Consider the following 22,828-nt stretch of genomic DNA (forward strand, 5'->3'; position numbering starts at 1 on the left):
TTCCTATTAATCAATTAGAGTATATTAATCATTTACTTACACTTTAATTACTTAAATTGTTAATGCAGTGATTTGTTGATAAAAATTACTATTAAAAACAATATTTTAAGACAGCAAATAATTTAAGATAAATCTAGAGTAAAACAGAAAATAAAAGTTTGCGAAGTTTAGCAGCTTCAAACTTTTCACCCTACAGAGTTTGTAAACCCAACATGAATATTTGGAAGTACTTAGTGGATTATACGAATATTTGGAAAATTGAAAAATGTTTGAAATTATAAAAAAGCTTGTAAAATTGATTCATTTAAAATCATTTTCAAGATATTTAAAATTATAAAAGATATATAATAATTAAAATCGTTTTTTTAATCATGAAAGATTAGTGGTCAAGTTAACTTGCTAAGTTGTGATTTATCTATGGCTTGGATTTCACATAGATATAGAACATCAATTTGTGTTTTGGTGTTTATAAATGTTTTAAGGTTAAGGTCTACAATCTATTTTCCACTGATATGATCAACTAGCATGCCTCATTTTGATCACTAGTACTTGTAATAGCTGGAACAGAAGTGATGAATGCATTTAGGACATCTTATTTTGTTTTTTCAAAAAATAAAGGTGAGAAAAATAGGATTAATCAAACCATTGAAAAGCAAATGACTAGCCATGGCACTTTAGCGTCAAATATAATAAATAAATAATCATTTCACGAAAAGATCAACCTCATGTTATTCAAGGGAAAAAATGACTTTTAGACATGTCATTGATTGATGATACTGCCGAATTATTTGTAGATTGATCCAAACTCGATTCCATTGTTGACATGTTTAGCTTCATTTCCATATCCATGGAAAATGCAGGCTCGTGAGGAAGTGGCAATTCAACCAAAAGGCTACTAAGATATGACACAATTTTTGCCATATTAGGCCTATCGTCTGGATTTTCTTGGACGCACAATAAACCAATTTGAATACACTTAATAACTTCACTATGAGAAAAGGAGTCTTTTAGATCAGGGTCCAGTATTTCTAAGGGGGTTTGATTCCTCCATTGTCTCCAAGCCTGCAGAAATTTCATTCATTAAGAATTTGGATCATTCTCATCTTTTACTTATTTTCCAAACAAAAGAGATGATAGTATATGTGAGCATCAGCACAGAGAAAAAACTATAACAGATTTCAATACTCACAATGCTTAGGAGGTCATCATAATCTTGTGATTCAATTGGACGAGCATTCTTCTTAGCACTAATTATCTCGAGAATTATGACTCCAAAACTAAATATATCTGATTTTTCAGAAAATTGTCCATGCATTGCATATTCTGGAGACATATAACCACTGTAAAATATATTATTAATATTAGAGTTGTGTTGAAATGAAAGATAAAAGATAGTATATTTTGTACATTGGGTACCAATCACAATGATCTTTTAGTGTATGCCTTATAACAAGCTTTAATTTTCATATTTTTCAATATTTAATAACAGAATTTAGTTAATTTTTTATATTAAGGAAAAGAAAATAAATCAACCTAAAGAACTTGTTTAAGTGAAAAATCAAGAACTTCTGGAACTTTATCTTGCTTCTTCATGCAAAAATATTTTAAATTATATAAAATAGCATAATTATAGTACAAGTAAACACTAATTTTAAACTTATATTAACTAGTGTATAAGATATTTATATGAGAACAATAATTAATTGTAGAAGTACTTACTATGTTCCAACGATTCTATTAGTATTTCCTTGTTCTTCATCAATAGCAACTATTCTTGCCATGCCAAAATCTGATATTTTTGGATTCATATTATCATCTAACAACACATTACTGGGTTTGAGATCACGATGTATAACTTTAAGTCGTGAATGCTCATGTAAATAAAGAATTCCTCGTGCGATTCCTCCAATAATTTTGTAACGTTCAAACCATTGTAGTACTCTTTGCTTTTGGGGATCTACAATTTCATCATAAATTGGTTGTGGTAAGAAACTATTGTGTGGAATAGTTTTTCTTATTAAGTTGAAAGAAAGTTTTAAAAGAAACAGTATATTTTTCATAACAATCATTCTAAGTCCAAACAAAAGTAAAGAAATAACTTAAAGTAAAGCTAGAAGTTTGTTACCAAATAGAAAGTAATCGAGACTCTTGTTAGGCACATACTCATATACAAGCATCTTCTCCTGTTCTTCCAAGCAGAATCCTAATAAGGTCACCAAATTTCTGTGTTGAAGTTTGGCTATTAGTAAAGTCTCATTTTTAAATTCTACTGAACCTTGTCCTGAACTTCTTGAGAGTTTCTTTACTGCTATTTGTCGTCCATCAAAAAGTATACCCTAAAATTATAGTCGATTGGTCAGCCATGACACAAATAAGCATACAAATCCTTGATTATACTTTTAATCCCATTGGGTTACCTTGTAGACAACACCAAATCCTCCTTTGCCTATCTTGTTTTCTGGTGAAAACTTGTTTGTGGCAGCTTCAATTATAGCCAAATTGAATTGTAACGATTCTAAAGTGTTAAGTTCATCCCCAACTGAGCCAATAAACGAATCTTTGATGTAAGCACGCAAAAAATCATCAGCAATTGAAAAAAAAAGAAAGATATAGCAGTTCTATTTTCCTTAAATCACATACAGTTTTCCTTTAGAATTGTCCTGCGTTTCATCTTCGATCTTCTTCGTACACAATAACAGCTCAAAAATAAGAGCATTATCGGAACTACGCTCAAGAAAACAATGATGAGAACCGTTTTTGTTTCAATTCTACTTTTTCCTGCACAACAATATTTGAATTAGGTAAGTTTTGAGCTCTGTCAATAAAATAATTGACCAAACAATAATGTTAACAGAACTTTATCTACCTTGCATACAGATATGATAAAGGATACAAATTATTTCATACCTCTTTTAGCTGTATACGTATAAAGAAGAGAGGGATAAAAGTGGAAGAAAAAGAAAGCAATACATATATTCAGTGAATGTGATAATAACAAAAAGAAATATCAAAGGGTGTATACGGGTGTAAACATTATAATGTGAACAAATTTAAATGATATAAGAAGTATGTTCATTCTGATAAATTTTGTGTCGTAATCACATAAAATTCATATTAATTTTCGTATTTATATTAGAGATTAATTTCAGAATAACTTTAAGTATTCAATTTGTTTTGAGTCTAGTCTACATCATGTCTATGAAAAGATGAATTAGTGCAACATTTTATGATATGCAAAATTTAAACACTGTTAATATTGTTTATAATTAAACGTAAATTTATATGCATTTCAATGCAAAATGGATATGCATTTGAACCTAAAACCAATCACACTCATTATTAACATGCCAAAATTTATCAATAGGTTCATACTTGAGTAGATGAAATGACGAATTACCTGAAGAAGATGAAGAGGTGGCGGTCATACTGTAAAATGGGTACAGTTGGTATCTGACAAAACAGGACGCAAGCAGAGCACTTGCGCCCTGTCGCGAGCTGCAGCAAGCGGGTAGAGTTCCGATGGCATTTCGTAAGCACGTCTCACACTGATAATTGGTTATGTCGGCGGTGCACTGCCCCAATCCATACACCGTCTGCGACCTCGTGAGTTCCACTTCCCCTGTTGCGAACTTCTTCGCCGACGGGGAATTCGCCGCTTCCGTCGCCAACTCATTCAACAATCCGAACAATGATTGGTTGAACCTTCCCAAGTCAACGCCAGAGACGTTCTTCCCGTCCCGCGGGTTCAACCTGGGGACGATGCTGTAGTACTTGAAGTACTTGTTGGTGTAGCGCACCAAGCACTCCTCGTACCAGATTACGGCCTCCGTTTGGTTGGGGCAGCGGCGCGTGATTTCTCCGGCAGCGTCGGCAACGCAGTGTTGGCAGGTGGTGGCGTTGACGTCGCCGCGGCATAGAAAGACGCCGTTGACGGCGTCTGTGGTTCCGAAGCCCATGATGGTCATGTAGTAACCGTCTTGTTGTTGGGAGGCGTTGGTGGTGAGAGAATGGAGGAGGACATTGAGATTGGCGCCTAATCTGCTTTGAGGTGCGTATGTGGTGTTGTCATTGCAGTAAGTGCCTATGTATGTAGGAGCTGCTTCTGCTTTCGTTGGGAAGCTTAATAACCCATACAGAGAGAGAAGCGCGTTGAGGATTCTCAGGTTCTGTTTTGAGATAACCATTGTTGAGATTCAATTTGGATCATCAATATTTTTTTTTTCTTCTTTCTGGGAAGAAAAGGGTGTGCTGTTATTATTGTGGGCGGTGGATGCGTGCCCATGTCTTTCCCAGTTTGGAGGTTGGAATGAACTTAAGTTTGACCCGGCGAAATACCCATGCCTACTTTTTCTACTCACATTTTATCACTTTTACTTTTTTTTTTTTTTTAATAACTACTTTTTTATCAAATCATTTATTTTATTTTTTCTTCAAATTTTTAAATTTTAAATTAAGTTTTACTGATTTTATACAAATTTTAGATTTTTATTTAATTAGATTCCTCAGTTAATGAAATTTACACGCTCATATTTTTTTATAATACATTTTTTAGAAATTTTTGTTGAATATTTTTATTTTTATGAAGTATTTATTATGTATAATTTTTAAATAAATTTGGCAAATTTAAATTTAGATTTTAAAAAAATGTTAATAATAGGATAAGGCTCAATAATATTGAATATAGAGTAAAATTATCATATGATTCTATTTTTAAAAAATTAATTAGGTTAACTATTTTTTTATTTATAGAGTTAAGTTAAATATGCCTTGTGAAAAAATAGAAAGAGTAATAATTTATCTCTCTATATTAAATATGAGTCTTTAATTTTAAATAAGAGTATTTTCAAAAAAATTATATTTTTATTTTATCATGTGACTTATTTTGTATTTAATATTTATTTATTTCAATTTAATCTTAATTTAAAATTTAGTTCTTTAATAATTTATTTCATAAATATAAAAGTTTGATATCTTTAATTTAGGCTTATTTAATATAACAAATTATTATTATTAACAATAAATTTTTTAATTAATTTATAATATTTAGTGAATTTAAAATTATTTATATAATATATTCTTAATTCTTTTGTTAAAAATATTTTAATCTAATAGTATCCGTGTATATAATATTAATTAATGTTGGGAGTCGTTAACCTAACAACTTGCTCATTTAATTTGCTTTGGCTGCTATCATGCAAACTTTACTTAAGTTCATACACATATCAAATTTGCTTTGGCCACTTTCAAAGACAATACCCTATCACAAATTAATTCTCAAATAAAAACTAATTTAACAGATAATCTGTATATCTATAAATTTTATAAACACGGTGAAGAAATTTTGCTGTGTTGACTTGGGGAATATCTTGTAGGACAGTAATTAATTGTTTTTTCTAATTGAACTTTTTTCATATTCATACACTAAATTCAAACATAGAATTTTACTTCAATGAAGTGCGCAAGATTAAGAAGAATGTAACTATTGCAGTACAAAAGGTGGAAAATCACCTTATAAACTGCACCAAAACCAACTTGGTCGATTTGGTTATCATCTGAGAAGCTGTGTGTGGCAGCTTCAATTGTTGCCGAGTCATAACACAAAACCATTGTGGAGGGAAGCGTTGGAGTTGAGGTAGTAATTTGTGGAGTGTTTTGTTTGAACACTGAACAGGCTCGATCGCTTTAACTGCCTCGTTTGCAATGGCAATTATGGCATGCAGTCTCAACAGGAAAAGAAGGAGAACAGTTTGGTAAAATGGACGTGTGCAATCACTTTTAAATTTCAATGCCCCCCCTCGCACGTCACAACTGCTGCAACACGGCCTGCTACACACGTCAATAAAGCGATCCTAGTATTGACCAATGGCTATACTAATCAAATAGAATAGTGTCGAAAATATCCAACTACCCCAACCACCATGGATGAGCCACATCCTTTCCCTCCCCTCTCATCACTTGTTTTTCTAATTGTGTGTCCTTAATGACTTTGCTAGTTGTTGTGCACTCTCAATTATGAAGGAGAGACTCGAAAGCGAGATTTTATATATAAAACATCATGTTGAGTTAGCAACGAGTTAAAAGCTTTTTGTACTCATGATTTTATTATCTTAATAGAGCACTTTTAAAATAGAGAAATAAAAGCTCCACTAATTAAACTTTTCTCTTAAAAAAATCTTCGTTAGTTTTAAAGCTACTTTTAACCATCTTATTTCTTAATAATTGGTGGAGAAAAGAACTGTGGTGGCAAATATCAGTGCGGTATGTTTTATGGAAAAAATGATGAATCAGAATATCTCTATCTGTTAGCCAGATAGTGATTGGTTGACTTTCACAGTTCTATGCTGCATGGTCAGCAATGGGTATGCATAATTTTCAAATCCTTCTACGTGTAGGGAATAAGCCTACGTGTACAAGACTTAAAGTTATCATATATTTTATTTCAGTTATAATAATAAAGTATTATTTTTTTTTTTATATTTATTATTTTGACATAATAATTTATTTGATAATTTTTTTTATTAAATTAAAGATTTGTTATCATAATAATTATTATGAAAATGAGAAACATGTTTAGTATAATTTAATATAAATTGTTATTATCATAGGACTATTATAAATAAAACATGAATAATTTAAAAGGATCAATATATATGTGATAGTATTTTTATTAGATAAATATTAATAGATCTCATTTATTAATTTACATATATAGATGACGTACATATGTATGTAGTCATTAAACTGACTCAAATTGAAAATTTTTTTTATGATTAATATTACCTTAAATTGTCAATAGAAATTTTTTTAAAAAATATATATAATTTTTTTTGACCTGATATTATCATAGTGATCAATAAGTTATTTATTATATTTTAATTCTGAACACCTATTACTTTAGAGTACTAGTTGAAAAGATATTAGATATAATTGAATACTTGTAGGATTAATTATAGTTCAAGAAAGAATTCATCAACTCTAGATAATGAGTTTGAGCTCTATTAAAAATTAAGACTTGCCCAAGTAATTGAATGAAAGAAGAAATGAATTTTCTCTAGTCAATCATGATAAATTAACTTATTAAAGTTTTGACAAATTATACCTCACTCTAAAGTTAATTCAAGGCTGTAAGGATGGAAGGAAATGTTATATTATTTTCTAACAGTTCTTGAAAGTAAAATATTACTATCCAAATGTTGAGGAATGTTTCTAAACACCAACCTGGATTAATAAATTAATTATTAATTTATTATTGGCTTGATATTGAACCAACGAGGTCACACACTAACGAGTGTTTTAATTTTACAAAAAAAAAAATTTTATTATTAGATGATTTAAATTATAGAATTTATTTTATCAAATATATAAAGTTTCCTTTAAATGAAATATTATTATATATTCTTTGCTAGAACCAAGGATATTAATTATAGGGTAACAATACAGTGTAATTTTGATGATCGACTAAAATTCAAAAGTTAAAATATATCTGTCAATAGTTATCAACAAAAGGAGAAAAAAACAATTGATCATTACAAGATACTGAAGCAACAATTGACGGTTACAAAATAATTAAGCAATAAGCAAAACACTAAAAATTTGATTTTAAACATGAGCCCATAGATTGTTAACTGACACAGATATATTATTATATATATCAAGTAAGTTACTACTCATGTTACACTAAGAAAACACAAGACCCAAAGTTTTTTTCATCTGTTTCACTCTGTCGGTGATCGTTCCATAGTCAAAGAATTGACACAAAGGATTAGTCTCAATGTAGATACGCTACAGTCTTCATACTATTGAAGAAATCTTACAATTCAAGAAATCATAAACAGGTGCATAATTTAAACTTTGTTAGGGTTTAGGGTTTACAAACACCAGTTTTTAACAACACTACATCCTTCTAGGTTCACTACAGCACAAAGTGTTCCAAGATTTCGAAATACTGTCATATGAAACTATGACTAATAACCACATGGATAATATACGTATTAAAACCTCCAAGAACTCATGCTTATCGAGGATCCATTTCACTGACCGACATCTCATTCACTGACTTTGGTACTGACATTGTTATAGATTCATCAATTTGCATCTCCTTTGGCATGTTTGAATCAGTATTAAGGAAAAATGCAGGCCGCTTAGGAGTTGGTAGAGTAACAGTGTTACTGTCTAGCATAAGAACTATTGCCGCCATTGTAGGTCTGTCAGCTGGATCTTCTTGGACACAGAGCAAACCAATATGAATGCTTCTGATAACTTCATTCTGAGTATATGATTTTCTTAATATGGGGTCCATCAGCTCCAAGGGTGCTCCATCCTTCCAAAGCATCCAAGCCTACATCAAAATTTGATCGTCACGGTGTGAGCACCACATCATTTTCCTTTTCATTCGAAGAACACAATTTGGATGAATTAAGCCAAGGAAGCTAAATATCATCTCTACTTACATAGTTCAATAGATCCTCAGCACCTTCTGTTTGGTAGAAAGAGCTATTCTTTTTGCCGCTTATAATTTCCATAAGGAGGACTCCAAAACTGTACACATCTGACTTAACAGAGAACTCTCCATGCATTGCATATTCTGGAGACATGTAACCGCTGCATATAACATATATTGAATCATCACCACATAACTGTCAGCATAGTATACAAACCAGCAGGGTCATCCCAACATAAACCTAAAGCAAATTATAAGATAAAATTTTAAAAAATTAATTGATAAAAGGTCCATTTTCTTTATAATAAGAGGCCGATTTTTAAAAGATAAAAGAATCTAATTTATAAAAAAATTATATTAATTTAAAAGAGCATGTCTTTTTGTTTTTAGGAAAACCACCTCTAACTATTACCCATCAATTAATAATATAACTTTTTAATTTTTTTATAAAAAATATTAATCGTTAATAATATTTGTAAATTTATTATAATTTTTTATTAATTTATATTTTAACTATATATGTTACAGAAGGAGGAAGCCTAAGCATGTGCTTTAGCAGCCTCCTCTTGAACCGGCGCCAAACCAGTGTTTCAAGAAACATGAAATCTGTACTTACTAAGTCCCTACAATTCTGCTGGTGTTTCCTTGAGTTTGATCAACTCCAAATATTCTTGCCATGCCAAAATCTGAGACTTTAGGATTCATTTCTCCATCCAATAATATGTTGCTAGCTTTAAGATCACGATGTATAATTCTAAGTCTAGAATCTTCATGGAGATATTGAATGCCTCGAGCAATCCCTCCAACAATCTGGAACCGTGTTGCCCAATCCAACTGCCTTTGTTTTTCAGGATCTACAAATTGGACAAAATATTCAAGTCATACGAAAAATGTCAAATAAAAGTGAAAGCATAAAATTTAATATGGTTTTATCTAGATTACTGTTACTCCAGTGCCCAACTGTGTTAAATCATACATAACTTACTGTAGTTTGGCAACAATTGTGTATATACTGAACATGCAGAGTGTAGAATTCATAAGGATGGACCTACCAAAGAGAATATAGTCCAGACTTTTTTTGGGCACATATTCATAAACAAGTATCTTTTCTGCTCCTTGAAAGCAAAATCCCAGAAGCCTCACTAAATTTCTGTGTTGAAGCTTGGCAACCACCATTACTTCATTCTTAAATTCTTCTCCACCTTGCCCAGAGCTTTTGGAGAGTCTCTTGACAGCTATTTCTTGTCCACTTGGAAGAGTGCCCTGAATTTCCCATATAAAATTAAATGATACATGTGTAGATCGATCTTATTTGCTTCTTACATAGTAACAAAAAACTATACTAACTTAGTGCCTTACCTTATAAACCTCACCGAATCCACCTTCCCCCAACTTGTTATCCGCAGAGAATTTGTCCGTGGCTGCTTCAATTGTACCGAAATCGAATTGCAAGGACTCCACAGTGCTAATGTCGTGTGCAGCTAAAATGCCAAATCAAATGTCTAAGATAAAATTACAGCACAAGAGAGAGCAGAGCAACAAGCAAAAAAGAAAGAAAAAACTTTTCGATTCACACGAGTCCATACTCTTTCCTTCTTTTACAGAATCACGCTTCTTCCTCCTCGCTCTTCTACTTAAGAAACAAATGCCAACGATAAATATAATAACAGCAACCGTGATTGGAACCACAATTGCAACAACAGTCCCTGCCGAGATCCCACCATTCCCTGCAATATATATACTTGTGGGTGAAAGGTAAATAACAAAATTAACCAACTTCACCCCATATGAAACCGTGAAATAAAAGCCTTGAAAGCAAGTACCTCCCGAATTAGCAGGAACTGTAGGAGGAAGAAGAAGTGGCGATGGTGGGGAAGCAGTGACGCGATAGAAAGGGTAGAGCTCGTACCTAACATTACAGCTTGGATAAAGAACCCTTCCACCCTGCTTTCCTTGACAGCACCAAGGAAGATCCCCAATCACACCACTCAAACACCTTCTACAATCTCTTGGCGACAAATCAGGGGTGCACTGAGCCAAACAGAAGAGAGACTGAAACCCAGAAATGTTGGCTTGCTTGGTGCCATATTTCTTGGCACCAATAGAAAAGTTGGCAGCCATGTCAGCGGTTGTGTTCATGGTTCGGAAGAGGATGCGCATGAAGGCTTGCTGGTTGGAGATGTTGGCGGTGTTGAGGAGGCCAACACGGGGCCTGGTGTCGACGGTGGAGAAGAAAGAGTGGTTGGAGTAACGAACCATGCACTCGTCGTACCATATAACGGCCTGTTCGGCGAGGGAGCACTGTGAGAGGAGACGCTGCGTTGCGTTCACAACGCACTGTCCACACAGAGGAGGGGGCACGTCGCCTCTGCACATGAACAGTCCGAACACACTGTCGGAGGGGGATATTCCGGCGACGGTTGTGTTGAGGAATTGCGCGGTGGCGTTGGAAGATAAGGAAGTGAGGAGGGTCCTTACGTTTAGTTGGAAGGCACTGTTGGCGGTGGTGTTGGCGCCTGAACAGTTTTGGTGAAGATAGACTGGGAAGAGGGAAGAGTTTTGTCTCTGTGCTTTACCAGTATCCAAGTTGAGGAAGCCAAGGAGGATCAACAGTAACATTTGCTTCATCGAATCCATGGATCCTTTCATCACCGTCTCTCACCAATCATCCATTCTACACTGTACTTTTCCAAGTTATATTATTGTTTTGCCCCTTAGTTACCTCGCTTAAAATTAAGGTTTTATTTTATTTTAATGTTATTTATAAATTATAGAAATAATATTCTAATTTTAATTAATAAATAATATCAACATTATTTAATTAATAAATAATATCATTAGCAAAATTTTATTAAAAATATATTTATTATATTAAAGATATAAAAGAATAATAAATATTTTTTTAATAAAATTTTATCATTATTAATTACTTAAATTTAATCTTAATAATTGAAATTAATATTTTTTATTATTTATATTTTAGAAATGCTAATTGAATTAAATAATGATTATGGAGGACTATTGACAAAGATGGGGTAACACCAATTTAATTTTCGTATTTTACATTATTTTTTAGGCTTAGACAATAAATACATGAATTAGTATGAAATTGTTATGTTTTAATCAACAATCTTAAGTTTAAGTTTTGAATACGTATTGATATTAAGTACATAGGTTGAATATTTTGTTGTTCATTACTAGCAAAAAAAATTATTTTGTTGTTCGTTATCTTATTTGGCTCCAATAAAATTGATAAAATAAGTAAATTTACATATTTTTAAAAGACTTTAATAAAATTTTAATTCTTAGAAACATGATATTTTTCTCATGAGCGTATTAGAATAATAAATTTTTATTTTATTTTAAAATATAATGTAAAATTAATTTAAATAAAATGATGAGTACAAGCGAATTTTTTTACAGGAATATTGTAAAAAAAAAAAATTTACTCAAATAGCATTTTAGTTATTTTATTTACCGATGTAGACTTAATTTCAATGCAAGTTATTGGCATCTTAAGAACCGAATTCTGAGTTGCTATTTTTTTTTAATTTTATTTTATGTTTTAATATAATAAAATAAATATTATTATTTAAATTACATTTATATATATATATATATATTTATATTTTATTAAAATAAATATTTATAAATATTTTATTATTTATATATAATAAAATAAGGTTTATTATTTAATTTATGTTTATATTTTTATATTATTTAAAAATAAATAAAAATAATATTAATATTAATTTTAAATGCTTATTAAAATTTATTTGTCATATTTAAGATAATAAATAATATTTACTTTTTATTAATTTTTAAATTTTTAAAAACTAATTAAAATAATTAAATAATAAGTAAATTATTTTAGATAATTTTAAAAAATAAATAAAATATTTAAATCATAAATATATTACTTTAGATAATAATGTTAATGGTTAGATTATTTATACTTAAAGAATAATAAATTTATTTTTAAAAATTAAATAAATATATTAAATATTATTCTGTTTATTTATTTATTTAAATATGTAATTTTGACTTAATATTTTTAAATATTAGTATGATAAAATGATATTTTGAATAAAAATTTTATTTAATTGAGTTAGTTTTTTTAAAAATAACATTATTTAATATTAAAATTTTTAATACCTTTTTAAACTCTAAAACTTTACTATTATAATTTTGAATAAATTTTATTTGAAAATAAAAAATATATTTTTAAAAAACAAATAAAATATTAAATTATAAATTAATTATTTATAGTTGAGACAAATATTTTGAAATAAACATTTTCATGTTACTAAAGTAACATTGATGAAGACAAAATGCATTAATAAAGATAATAACAAATTTATAACAACATTAATAATTAACTATCTCCGTAATAGTGGTCAGTTCCACAACGATGACGACATTTGTGATGTGGTGAAATTATAGCAAGTTTCAAAAAGTTCACATCTTATGTTCTCATGTACTTGCTTCATGTTTATACACACATCACAACTTTGACATCTACATATCTCTTGTGTATACCTTACAACAAGTTTCTAAGGTATACGAAGGTCAGTTTGGAGAACTAAGACACGAAGACTATTGACCAACTTACACGGGCTCAACTTTGTGTCCAAATCTAGAATTGAAAAGAACTTTAAAGGGTCGACCCAAGTCCAATAGGATAAGAACAGATATGAACATTAGAGAATAACAAAGTCGAACAAAAAATTGTTCTTATTGTCATATTCTTGGTCATACAAGAAAGATATGTTCAAATATCGCTCAAGCTTCTAGTTTCTACCATTAATTTATGTTGTTATTATTATTTTAAATTTTTTTTAATGTTATTTTAAATTTTATGAATGTTATTGCAACTTTTAAATTTTTAATATTTGTAATTTATATTAAATATATAATTATATATATAATATATCTACATAATATTGTTTGATTATATTTATTAATATTAATAACATATTTTTTAAATAAATAATTATGTATAAATTTTAATAAAGATTAATATTTCAAAATAAATAAATAAACTAGTTATGATTTAATACTTTTATTTATTTATAAATATATAAAATTAAATAAATTATTATTGTAATTTTAATTTGTTTTATAAATACAATATTAAATAACTAAAAATATAATTTTAGAATAAAATATTAATATCATTTTCAAAAAATTAAAATTATATTAAATAATATAATAAAAAATCTAAATACTATTTATTATCTTAAATCTGTCAAATAAATTTTAATACATATTTAAAATTAATATTAATATTATTTTTATTTATTTTTAAATAATATAAAAATATAAACATAAATTAAATAATAAATAAACCTTATTTTATTATATATAACTAAGAAAATATTTATTTTAATAAAATATAAATAAATAAATATATAAATATAATTTAAATAATAATATTTATTTTATTATATTAAAATATAAAAAAAAATAAAAATAGAAACTCAGAATTTGGTTCTATGCCAATAGCTTACACTGAAATTAAATCTACATCGGTAAATAAATGGACTAAAGTTTTTTATAATATTCCTGTAAAAAACTCGAGTACAAGCTATTGATGTTAATAACACGTGAAGGAAGTCAATAAAGCAAGCCAAGCTATTTATTGGTTGCGTTTCCCCTGAGATTTGACATCTACTTACTTGATTTTGACGATGTGCAGTCCCAAAAAAAAAGATAAGGAAAAAAAGTCCAATATTTTGCAATGGCAAACCATGAGTCATGGTTACGTCAGATAAACGATGAATGCCCCAAAGTCACCGGCAGAGACTACCATGATAGTGAACACGTAAATGATGCATGTAAAGACCTCCTAAATTTGAGTAAATGTTTATTTAAATTCAAAATTTTATAAATGTAAATCTCTCGAAAACATAATAAAAAATATTAAAATAAACATAAATTTATTACTAATTAAATATAAATTTAACCACGTTATTACCTATAATTTTGGTCTCTCAATACTTGTTTAAGGGTAAATTTTCTTCTAAAAAAGGAAGAAAGATAAAAAAAATAAATTTTAATAAAGATTCAATATTTAGATAACTTTAAAATGAAAAAAAATGATATATTGAAATAAATTCATTATCTTAAGTTTTATTTATTTTTATATGTATTATATATTTTTTAGTTTAAAAATTTAAAATTTTGGTTAGTACTTGAGTACTAAGAGCAGCCTTAAACTCTTGGTATTGAGTAGGGTCCATTCACAATACTTTAATGATTTTCAAAGACTGATTTTCTTCTAAGAAACACTCCAATTCCCAAGTTAGTAAAATTTTAGCCAAAATAAAAGTATAAACAATGAAAACAAATTACATACATCAACGGGTTCCTTTTATGTATATAAGCATCATTAGCTAAGGTGGATTTGTTACATATGCATATGATACTATAATTTTTTACGTATGAAAGTATGTCCAATGTTTATTCAGCATGTATGATGTGTCCAATAAAATTTACAATGTGTCATCATTGTTAGGTAATAGAAGGGTATTTGTGCAATAATTGATGCTTAGGGTTGTAATCGAGTTTGACATGAGTCTAGTTAGTGATTCTTTTCACAGCAAATCTAGGCGAAGTGCTAGTCATAAAAATAGTTTGACCTAAGTTGGATATTTGACTTTAGATCAAACTTTTTTTTTTTAAATTGTTTTCAAATATGTTAGTTATTTTTGTTTTTAAAAAGAAAAATATTAATAAAAATATTTCTTAAAAGTGTATTTTATCGATGGTTTTAGTTTCTACTTAACACTACTTATTTAATATTAATAAATTTACTCATATGTGACATTAAGTGTTCTATAAGATACTTATGTAATTAATAAGTACACAATCTTTCTCTCTTAAGAACTAAATTGAGTGTTGATAAATTGTTATTATGTAATATTTTAGCCTATTTTTCATTTGAATTGGTTAAGCTTTTTTTGATTTTATTGTAAGAAGTGATGACAGTATAACTTGGTTAAAATAAGTCAAATAATGAAAAAATTTTGTTAAAATGAGTAAAGCATAAGTGAATTTTAAATTTGAATTTAAATTTTGACTTTATATCTAAATTTCAAATCTAACAACAAAAAGTCATATCTTTTTAAGATCAAATCATAAAATTTTGGATTTTGCATTCTATATAAAGGTCCTACTCTCTTTGGTAAAGAACACTTCATCGTTAACATTTGACCTACCATCTCTACACACTAGAACTCTAAACCTTTTATCTTAAGCTCCTCTTATTCCTTCCTTCTCCATCACAGAGTTGTGCTTTTATCAAAGCAGATTAGTTGCAAAAGCTTTTTTTTTTCCTTATTATTTGTGATTATGGATATTTTGTATTTAGTTGCATTTATTTTTATTTTTATGACTGTAACTAAACCTCTCTTGTCATGAGAGGTGGATTCTAGTGATTAACCTATTTTGAACTCTTATTTGATTTTATGATATTAATGTTATTTATCAATTATAATTGTCTTTATTATTATTATTATTATTGTTGTTGTTGAATTGACTACTTAAAGATAAATCTTAGTTAATCAATTAATAGGTAATCGTACTATTAGGAGGTTAATAGAACTAAGGTAATTTAAGGTTACAAGTTAAAAGGATTAATATATTACTTAGACTTCTAATCAATTAATTAAATTTAACAAATATAATATTTTTTAATACTCTTATTTATTTTGTTTCTTTCTATGATCATTAGAGTAACATATTGGTAAAAGGACTATATTGGATGATTATTGAGTAGTGGTAACAATTGATTAGATGTTTAGTAATTGCTTTAAATAAATAAAATTGAATTGAAAAATATGTAGGTAATCACAAGAAGAAAACAAAGCCTTGAACTTCCATCCATTTGAATCTACTATGTGATTTCTCTATTTTCTATTTTATATTCAATTTTAGATTTTATTTTATTTTATTTTAAATATCCTAAAAGTTTGAATTTTTGTAACATCTAAAGAACAATAATAGTAAGTGTTTTTAATATAGTCTTTGTGAGAATGATATTGAGAAGGTTTAAAAATATTTCCTTATATTACAATTGATATATAATATATAACTATGTGTTTTAATTTATCATATATTTGTTGGTTTAAATAGATGCATTGAGTAGAAGTCGAGAGAATAAATAGAGATGAGTTGCATTTGAACTTATTAAAGCTAAGATTATGAAGAGTGGTAGTAAGTTTCTCAAATCAAGCTCTAGCAACATGTTTTAGGTCATGTAATGATTTATTCATTTTACACACTAGTATCTTATTAGCAGTTGCAAATCTCAAAGGTTGAACCATGTACACTTCTTCATCTAATTTCCCGTTGAGAAAAACATTATTTATATCAAGCTATTGAATGATCCAATTATTTGTTGAGGAAGAGTAAATATAACTTGAATTTTTACAAGCTTTACAACAAGTGAAAATGTTTTCGTATAGTCAAAACCATACTATTGATGGAAACCTTTTGAAACTATACAAGCTTTGTACTAATTAAATGAGCCAACATGATTTTGTTGTTGCTAAACACCCACTTGCAGCCAATAGCTTGTTTGTTGGGTGGAAGAGGAACTAAAGTCCAAGTATTATTGGCATGAAAGGCTGAATATTCATCTTACATGGCAGAAAGCCAATGAGGATTAGATAAGGATTCTTTAACAAAGGTTGGTTCTATATATGTTAAGAGAGAAGTATGATGAAGGCGAGGCTTATAGATCCCTAATTTATAACTTCTGAAGCACGGGTACATAGTTTTTGTTCAAGTACTAGTACTGGGTACGTACCTGGTACATACCCAGAAACATTTGCAAACAAAAAAACCTTTGGTATGTTTGTCAGTATGCATATACATTAATGGGTATGGAAAAAGGAAGATTTTTGGGGGAAAAAAATTAGTTTAAGTTTTGTTTTAGGCTCAAAATCCTGACTCGTCTCTTTCTCCCAACATTCCTGCAATCCACCTTACATGTTCCAGCCTCCAATCTACGCATAACATCTCCATCAGCCACTAACCTCCGCAAAACTCCATCCATCCTGCAACCTTCACACACTACCTCAATCCTCCAACCTTCGCACACTACCTCGATCTTCAACGTGCAGTGGCGACTATGCAGCGACCAACAACTGTGACAACCAGCGTCTAGTAGCCTCTAACTTGTGCACACCGCCTCCATCCAACCTCCAACCTCTGCAAAACTCTATCCAGCCTTCCAACTTCTACACATCACCTCAATCCTTAGTTATGATTCATCTCTGCTCTCTATCTCTACTTCATCTCTACTCTCCATCTCTGCTCCAAGGTAAATTTTAAATCTGTAATTAATCTTATGTACATTTAAGTAATACTAAACTTGATATGAACTGTGAAATAAATTAGTGATTCAAGTATATTAATTTATTCTGTAATATATGCAATCACAACATTCTAGTAGTGGGGTTTGGTAGTGGTTTTAGGACATCTTTGATCAGTAAATTTTTTACGGGATCAGTTGAGGGTAAAAATCCTCTCTAGAGTTATGTAACTTTATTACAAAGTAAAAAAGATGGTAGAAGAAAAAGAAGTTGGCGTTACAACTTTTGTCAAAGAACTTACAAGGGTTCTTATTTTAGAGTAAAATTTCATTTATTGAAAGAAAGAAGACATGAGATAGCTACTTGTTTATTTGTGTCAGATGAATATTTGTAAGAGATGAAACAACTTAAAAGAGAGGCTAGTAAAAAATCAAAGTTTGTGTAAGTTCCTTTATCCATTGGAACTACAAGTTCAAACCCCTCTATAACTTGTGGGAGCAAGAGAAGAAAAGGAACTGAAGGTCCATTAGGAAAGACATTTAATAATGAGGCAAGAGACCATTTATCATGTGAAATAGCTAGAATGTTTTATTCTACAGGTTTACCATTTAATATTGCAATAAATCCTTATTTTATTAGTGCATTCACATATGTTGCAAACATTTCTATTTCAAGATTTCTTCCTCCTTCTTATAATGCTATAAGGACTAGCATATTGCAAAGAGAAAATACTCACATTCTAAGGTTACTTCAACCTATAAAAGATACTTGGCTAGAAAAGGATATAAGTATAGTAACTGATGGTTGGATTGATGCACAAAGAAGACCATTGATAAACTTTATGGCAACTTTAGACTTGGGACCTATGTTCTTGAAAGCTATTGATGGTTCAAATGAATATAAGAACAAACATTACATTGCTAATTTAATTTTATCTACTATTGATGAGGTTGGACTAGAAAATGTTGTTCAAGTCATTACTAATAATACTCTTGTTTGCAAGCAAGCTGGATCAATTGTTGAATCTATCTATCCTCATATTTTTTGGATACCATGTGTTGTACACATTTTAAATCTTGCCCTAAAAAATATTTGTGCACCAAAAAATACATCAACTAATAAGGTTGTTTATGGTGAGTGTAATTGGATTTGTAATGTTGCTAATGATGCTTATTTTATTAGAAATTTTATAATGAATCATTCTATGAGGCTAGCTATGTTTAATCAATTTGTGCATTTGAAGCTACTTGCAATTGTTGAGCCTAGATTTGCCTCAACCATTGTTATATTAAAAAAAATTAGAACTATTAAGCATGGTTTTCAATCTATAGTTATTAGTGAATAATGGTCTCACTATAAGGAGGATGATGTTGAGAAGATTGTAGTTGTGAAAGAAACAATTTTAAATGATAGTTGGTGGGATAAAGCTGATTATATTCTAAGTTTTACAAAGCCCATTTATAATATGCTTCATTCTTGGAATACTAATAAGCCAAGTCTTCACTTACTTTATGAGAAATGAGATTCAATGATTGAGCAAGTGAAGTTAGCAATATATCAATAAGAGGGTAAGGAGTTGAATCAACATTCATCCTTCTATGATGTGGTTTATAACATCTTAATTGATAGATGGACTAAAAACTACATACCTCTTCATTGTTTGGCTCATTCACTCAATCTTTGGTAAAATTTAATTAATATACTATTTTTATTTTATTTAATTTTTATTTCAAGTTTCAAATTGACTTATTTATATATTTTATAATTTGCATAATAGGTATTATTGTAGACAATGACTTGAGGAAGCTCCAAATCGAGTTCCACCATATAAGGATAATGAGGTTTGCATATGGAGAAATAAGTGCCTAAGAAGTTACTTTTCATATTTGAAGGAAAGGTTAGAGACAAATACTGAGTTTGTTAAATTTTCAAGTGCTTTTGAAGAGCTTGGCCAATTTGATTCTTTACAAGATAGGAGGAACTTAAAACCAAAAGAATGGTGAGTTGTGTATGGAGCTGCAATTCTCAAACTTTAATCTATTGCCTTGAAGCTTCTTTCACAATCATGCTCTTCTTCTTGTTGTGAAAGAAATTGAAGCACCTATTCCTTTATCCACTCTTTGAAAAGAAATAGGCTTAATCCTAAAAGAGCTAAAGATTTAGTATTTGTACACACAAATCTTCGTCTTCTCTCAAAGAAAAGTAAGAATTATATTGAGAATGAGATTAGAATGTAAGATATTGGTGGAGATGAATGAGATTCACTTGAAGGTGCCAGAATTCTTAAAGTTACCAGTCTTTCTCTTGATGAACTGAATTTGGAGGTAGTTATTTTCACTAATGATGGGGAAGAAAATAATGAGATTGATACTATTAGAGTTTAATTTTCTTAATTATGTTTTAGTATTGTCATGTCATGTTGAACAATTTAAGTATTGTAATTTTGTATTATAAGATATATTTTATTATCTTTGTGAACAAATATATGCCTCTTTTATATTATATAATATATGATATGTTAAAATTTATGGGCTAACATGTATCCATGCAACGTAGTTTATAACACGTCTGCATTGGATGAGTGGACGTTGACTTAGAGATTGAAGAAAATGATAAATGATGTAACATATTTTAGGTTTACATTTATAGTTTTATGTTGATTAATAAATACTTTTTATGTGCTTTATTTTTAGAGTTTTTATCATTTTTTAGTTATTTGAATAAATTAGACTTGTTACATATAAATGTTTTAATTTTGTATTTTCAGTTATTCCTACTTCTGATTACTCTTTTGGCCATAACTTTGTCTACAGGTATCGTTTTTGTCTTATTACAGTTGCATTAGATTCTATACATCCAGGGCTTCAAAATACATATGTGGATTATTGTATTTGTAGTTATTTTGGATTTTCTATGATTTTTTGAAGTTGAGACAGATTTGTTGAGTATTATTGCAGGATTACATTTGGATCCTTGTTATTTAATAATTGTATTTGGACTTTTAGATATTATTGAGGCTCAAATTTTGGCCACTTAATTTACCTTAATCAGAACCTATAAATAAACTAATAAGATTCTAAATTAGAGGATGCGATTAGACACTTTGAGTTTTTGAGATTTGACTAAAATAAGAATCATTATTTTTACTTTTTCTCAAATTCTCTCATTCTCGCATGAGTTAAGTGCTTCGATGGAAGACTAAACCTCCTATTCAATCTGTAGAATCCAAACATTGTACATCTGATTTGAGTTCTGAGCCAAATTGCGTCGAGTTTGTTACCTTTTCTCCAATCTCAAATTTGTGTATTGCAATTGTGATTAACTTTTCTGTGGTTAGAATTCAAACTAGGATTCAATTGATATTCTAATTTGATAATTAATTCGGGTTAGGTTTAATGATAATTTGATTTAATCTGTGATCTAGTTCAATTAGGTTATTTAATCGAATTAATAATTGAATTGGGTAAACGTTCAAACTCGGATTAAAATCTTTATATACTGTGATAATCGAGGTTATACGCATTTGGTATTCTATAAATTGATATTTCTTAATTCATTTTTACTCAATTTTATTCCGTTCGTAATTTAATTTGATTAATTTACAATTTTTAAAACTCCCAAAAGTTTACTCGCGTTCTTTAAAAGAAAACTTAAAATTGAATTTAACTGAAAATATATCTATATGAATCAACTTAGTTTTAGCTCTATACTACAAAATCCTTAAATAATTTAGTTGTTTTGATTGTGACTTAACATTGTCTATCAGTAAGAATAATATTAGATGTACTAGGGAATTGTAGGAGCACAAGGCACAACATCATTGAGAGAGACAACATTAGCCACAAAATTAGGAGGCACTACAACATCTATAGAATTGAGAGGAGGCACTACAACATTATGATGAATGACAACTAAAGGAGATGATAAATTAAGTGCAGAGGAAGATGTTGAGGGCTCGTGAGCTGGGAGCATGGAGAGATAAGGAAATCATGACCCATTGAAAAGAAGATCTTTAAGAATATAAAGTCTGCCATCAAATGAAGGACATTTGTAACCTCAATAAACTTCTAAATAACTAAGGAAGACATATTCCTTGGAGTGAAAAGGTAGCTTATGTTGACAGTATGGATGAACAAATGGATAATATGTACAAGCAAAAGTGAAAAAACAGAGATAATCAGGTTCTTTGTAAAACAACTGAGTAAATAGCACATCTTGACCAATTGCAGGTAATCTATTGATCAAGTAAGCAATATTGAGAAACACATGATCTCAAAACATGAATGGTAAAGAAGCATGAGACAAGATTGTGAATCTCATTTCAACAATGTGATGATGTTTTCATTCTACAATGCCATTTTGATTATGTATGTGGACAAATTACACGATGCATAATACCAAAACTAGCAAGAAGCTAAAAAAATGGTTGAAATTGAACTGACTTGATAAATATGTAATGCTTTGTTTTTTCCCCCCTTATATGTAGTTATTTTGGACTTTAGTTTTTGTGTGTAAACTATTGTTTATAAAATAGAATTATAATCACAATTAAATAAAATTTTGAGACATTTATAAATTTTACAAATATTAATATAGCTTTTATTGGTGTAATTCTATTTGCTTCATTTTAATTTTAAGAATAGGGATAAAAGATTGAACACTAACAGACATTAACATTTAAGTTACGTAAATAAATATCTATATTAGAATGATAATGTATTCATATCAAGATTACAAAACTAAATATTTAATTTATATAAATAAATATTTTTTTTAAAAAATTATGCAAATATTTAGATCATTAAATGATTAATTTAAATGTATATATTTGAATTTTTTTATTAAATATATTTTCTTTTGAAATTAATTTTTAAAATCTTTTATTACAATTTGCATAAGGAAAAAATAAAATATATTTTAATATTTAAATTATAAAGACAAAAATTTAAATTCTACAAAAATAAAAATTATATAAAATTTTAAAATAAATTTTATTTATATAAAATATTTATTTGTGTGACACATATTTTACACGCACAATTACAATCTAATAAATTTAATTTTAATT

At 28.9% G+C, this 22,828-nt stretch overlaps 2 protein-coding genes across 2 annotated transcripts; both read right to left on the minus strand.

The window, feature by feature from the left end:
* Nucleotides 1–723: 723 nt before the first annotated feature.
* LOC113869005 (putative receptor-like protein kinase At4g00960) lies at nucleotides 724–4,194 on the minus strand. The gene is made up of 7 exons (XM_027505082.1): nucleotides 3,398–4,194; nucleotides 2,641–2,778; nucleotides 2,418–2,539; nucleotides 2,126–2,336; nucleotides 1,720–1,957; nucleotides 1,190–1,340; nucleotides 724–1,062 (listed from the first exon to the last, which is right to left on the minus strand). Exons 1-7 carry the CDS (start codon nucleotides 4,182–4,184, stop codon nucleotides 733–735), a joined length of 1,977 nt encoding a protein of 658 aa, XP_027360883.1. The 5' UTR covers nucleotides 4,185–4,194; the 3' UTR covers nucleotides 724–732.
* Nucleotides 4,195–8,014: 3,820 nt separating this feature from the next.
* Nucleotides 8,015–11,077, minus strand: LOC113868612 (cysteine-rich receptor-like protein kinase 10). Its single transcript, XM_027504355.1, has 7 exons — nucleotides 10,264–11,077; nucleotides 10,027–10,167; nucleotides 9,800–9,921; nucleotides 9,493–9,703; nucleotides 9,057–9,294; nucleotides 8,451–8,601; nucleotides 8,015–8,338 (listed from the first exon to the last, which is right to left on the minus strand). Exons 1-7 carry the CDS (start codon nucleotides 11,075–11,077, stop codon nucleotides 8,015–8,017), a joined length of 2,001 nt encoding a protein of 666 aa, XP_027360156.1.
* Between the last annotated feature and the right edge of the window lie 11,751 nt (nucleotides 11,078–22,828).

The sequence above is a fragment of the Abrus precatorius genome, unplaced genomic scaffold (assembly GCF_003935025.1).
Source record: "Abrus precatorius isolate BTA unplaced genomic scaffold, Abrus_2018 Scaffold6, whole genome shotgun sequence".
Lineage (NCBI taxonomy): Eukaryota > Viridiplantae > Streptophyta > Magnoliopsida > Fabales > Fabaceae > Abrus > Abrus precatorius.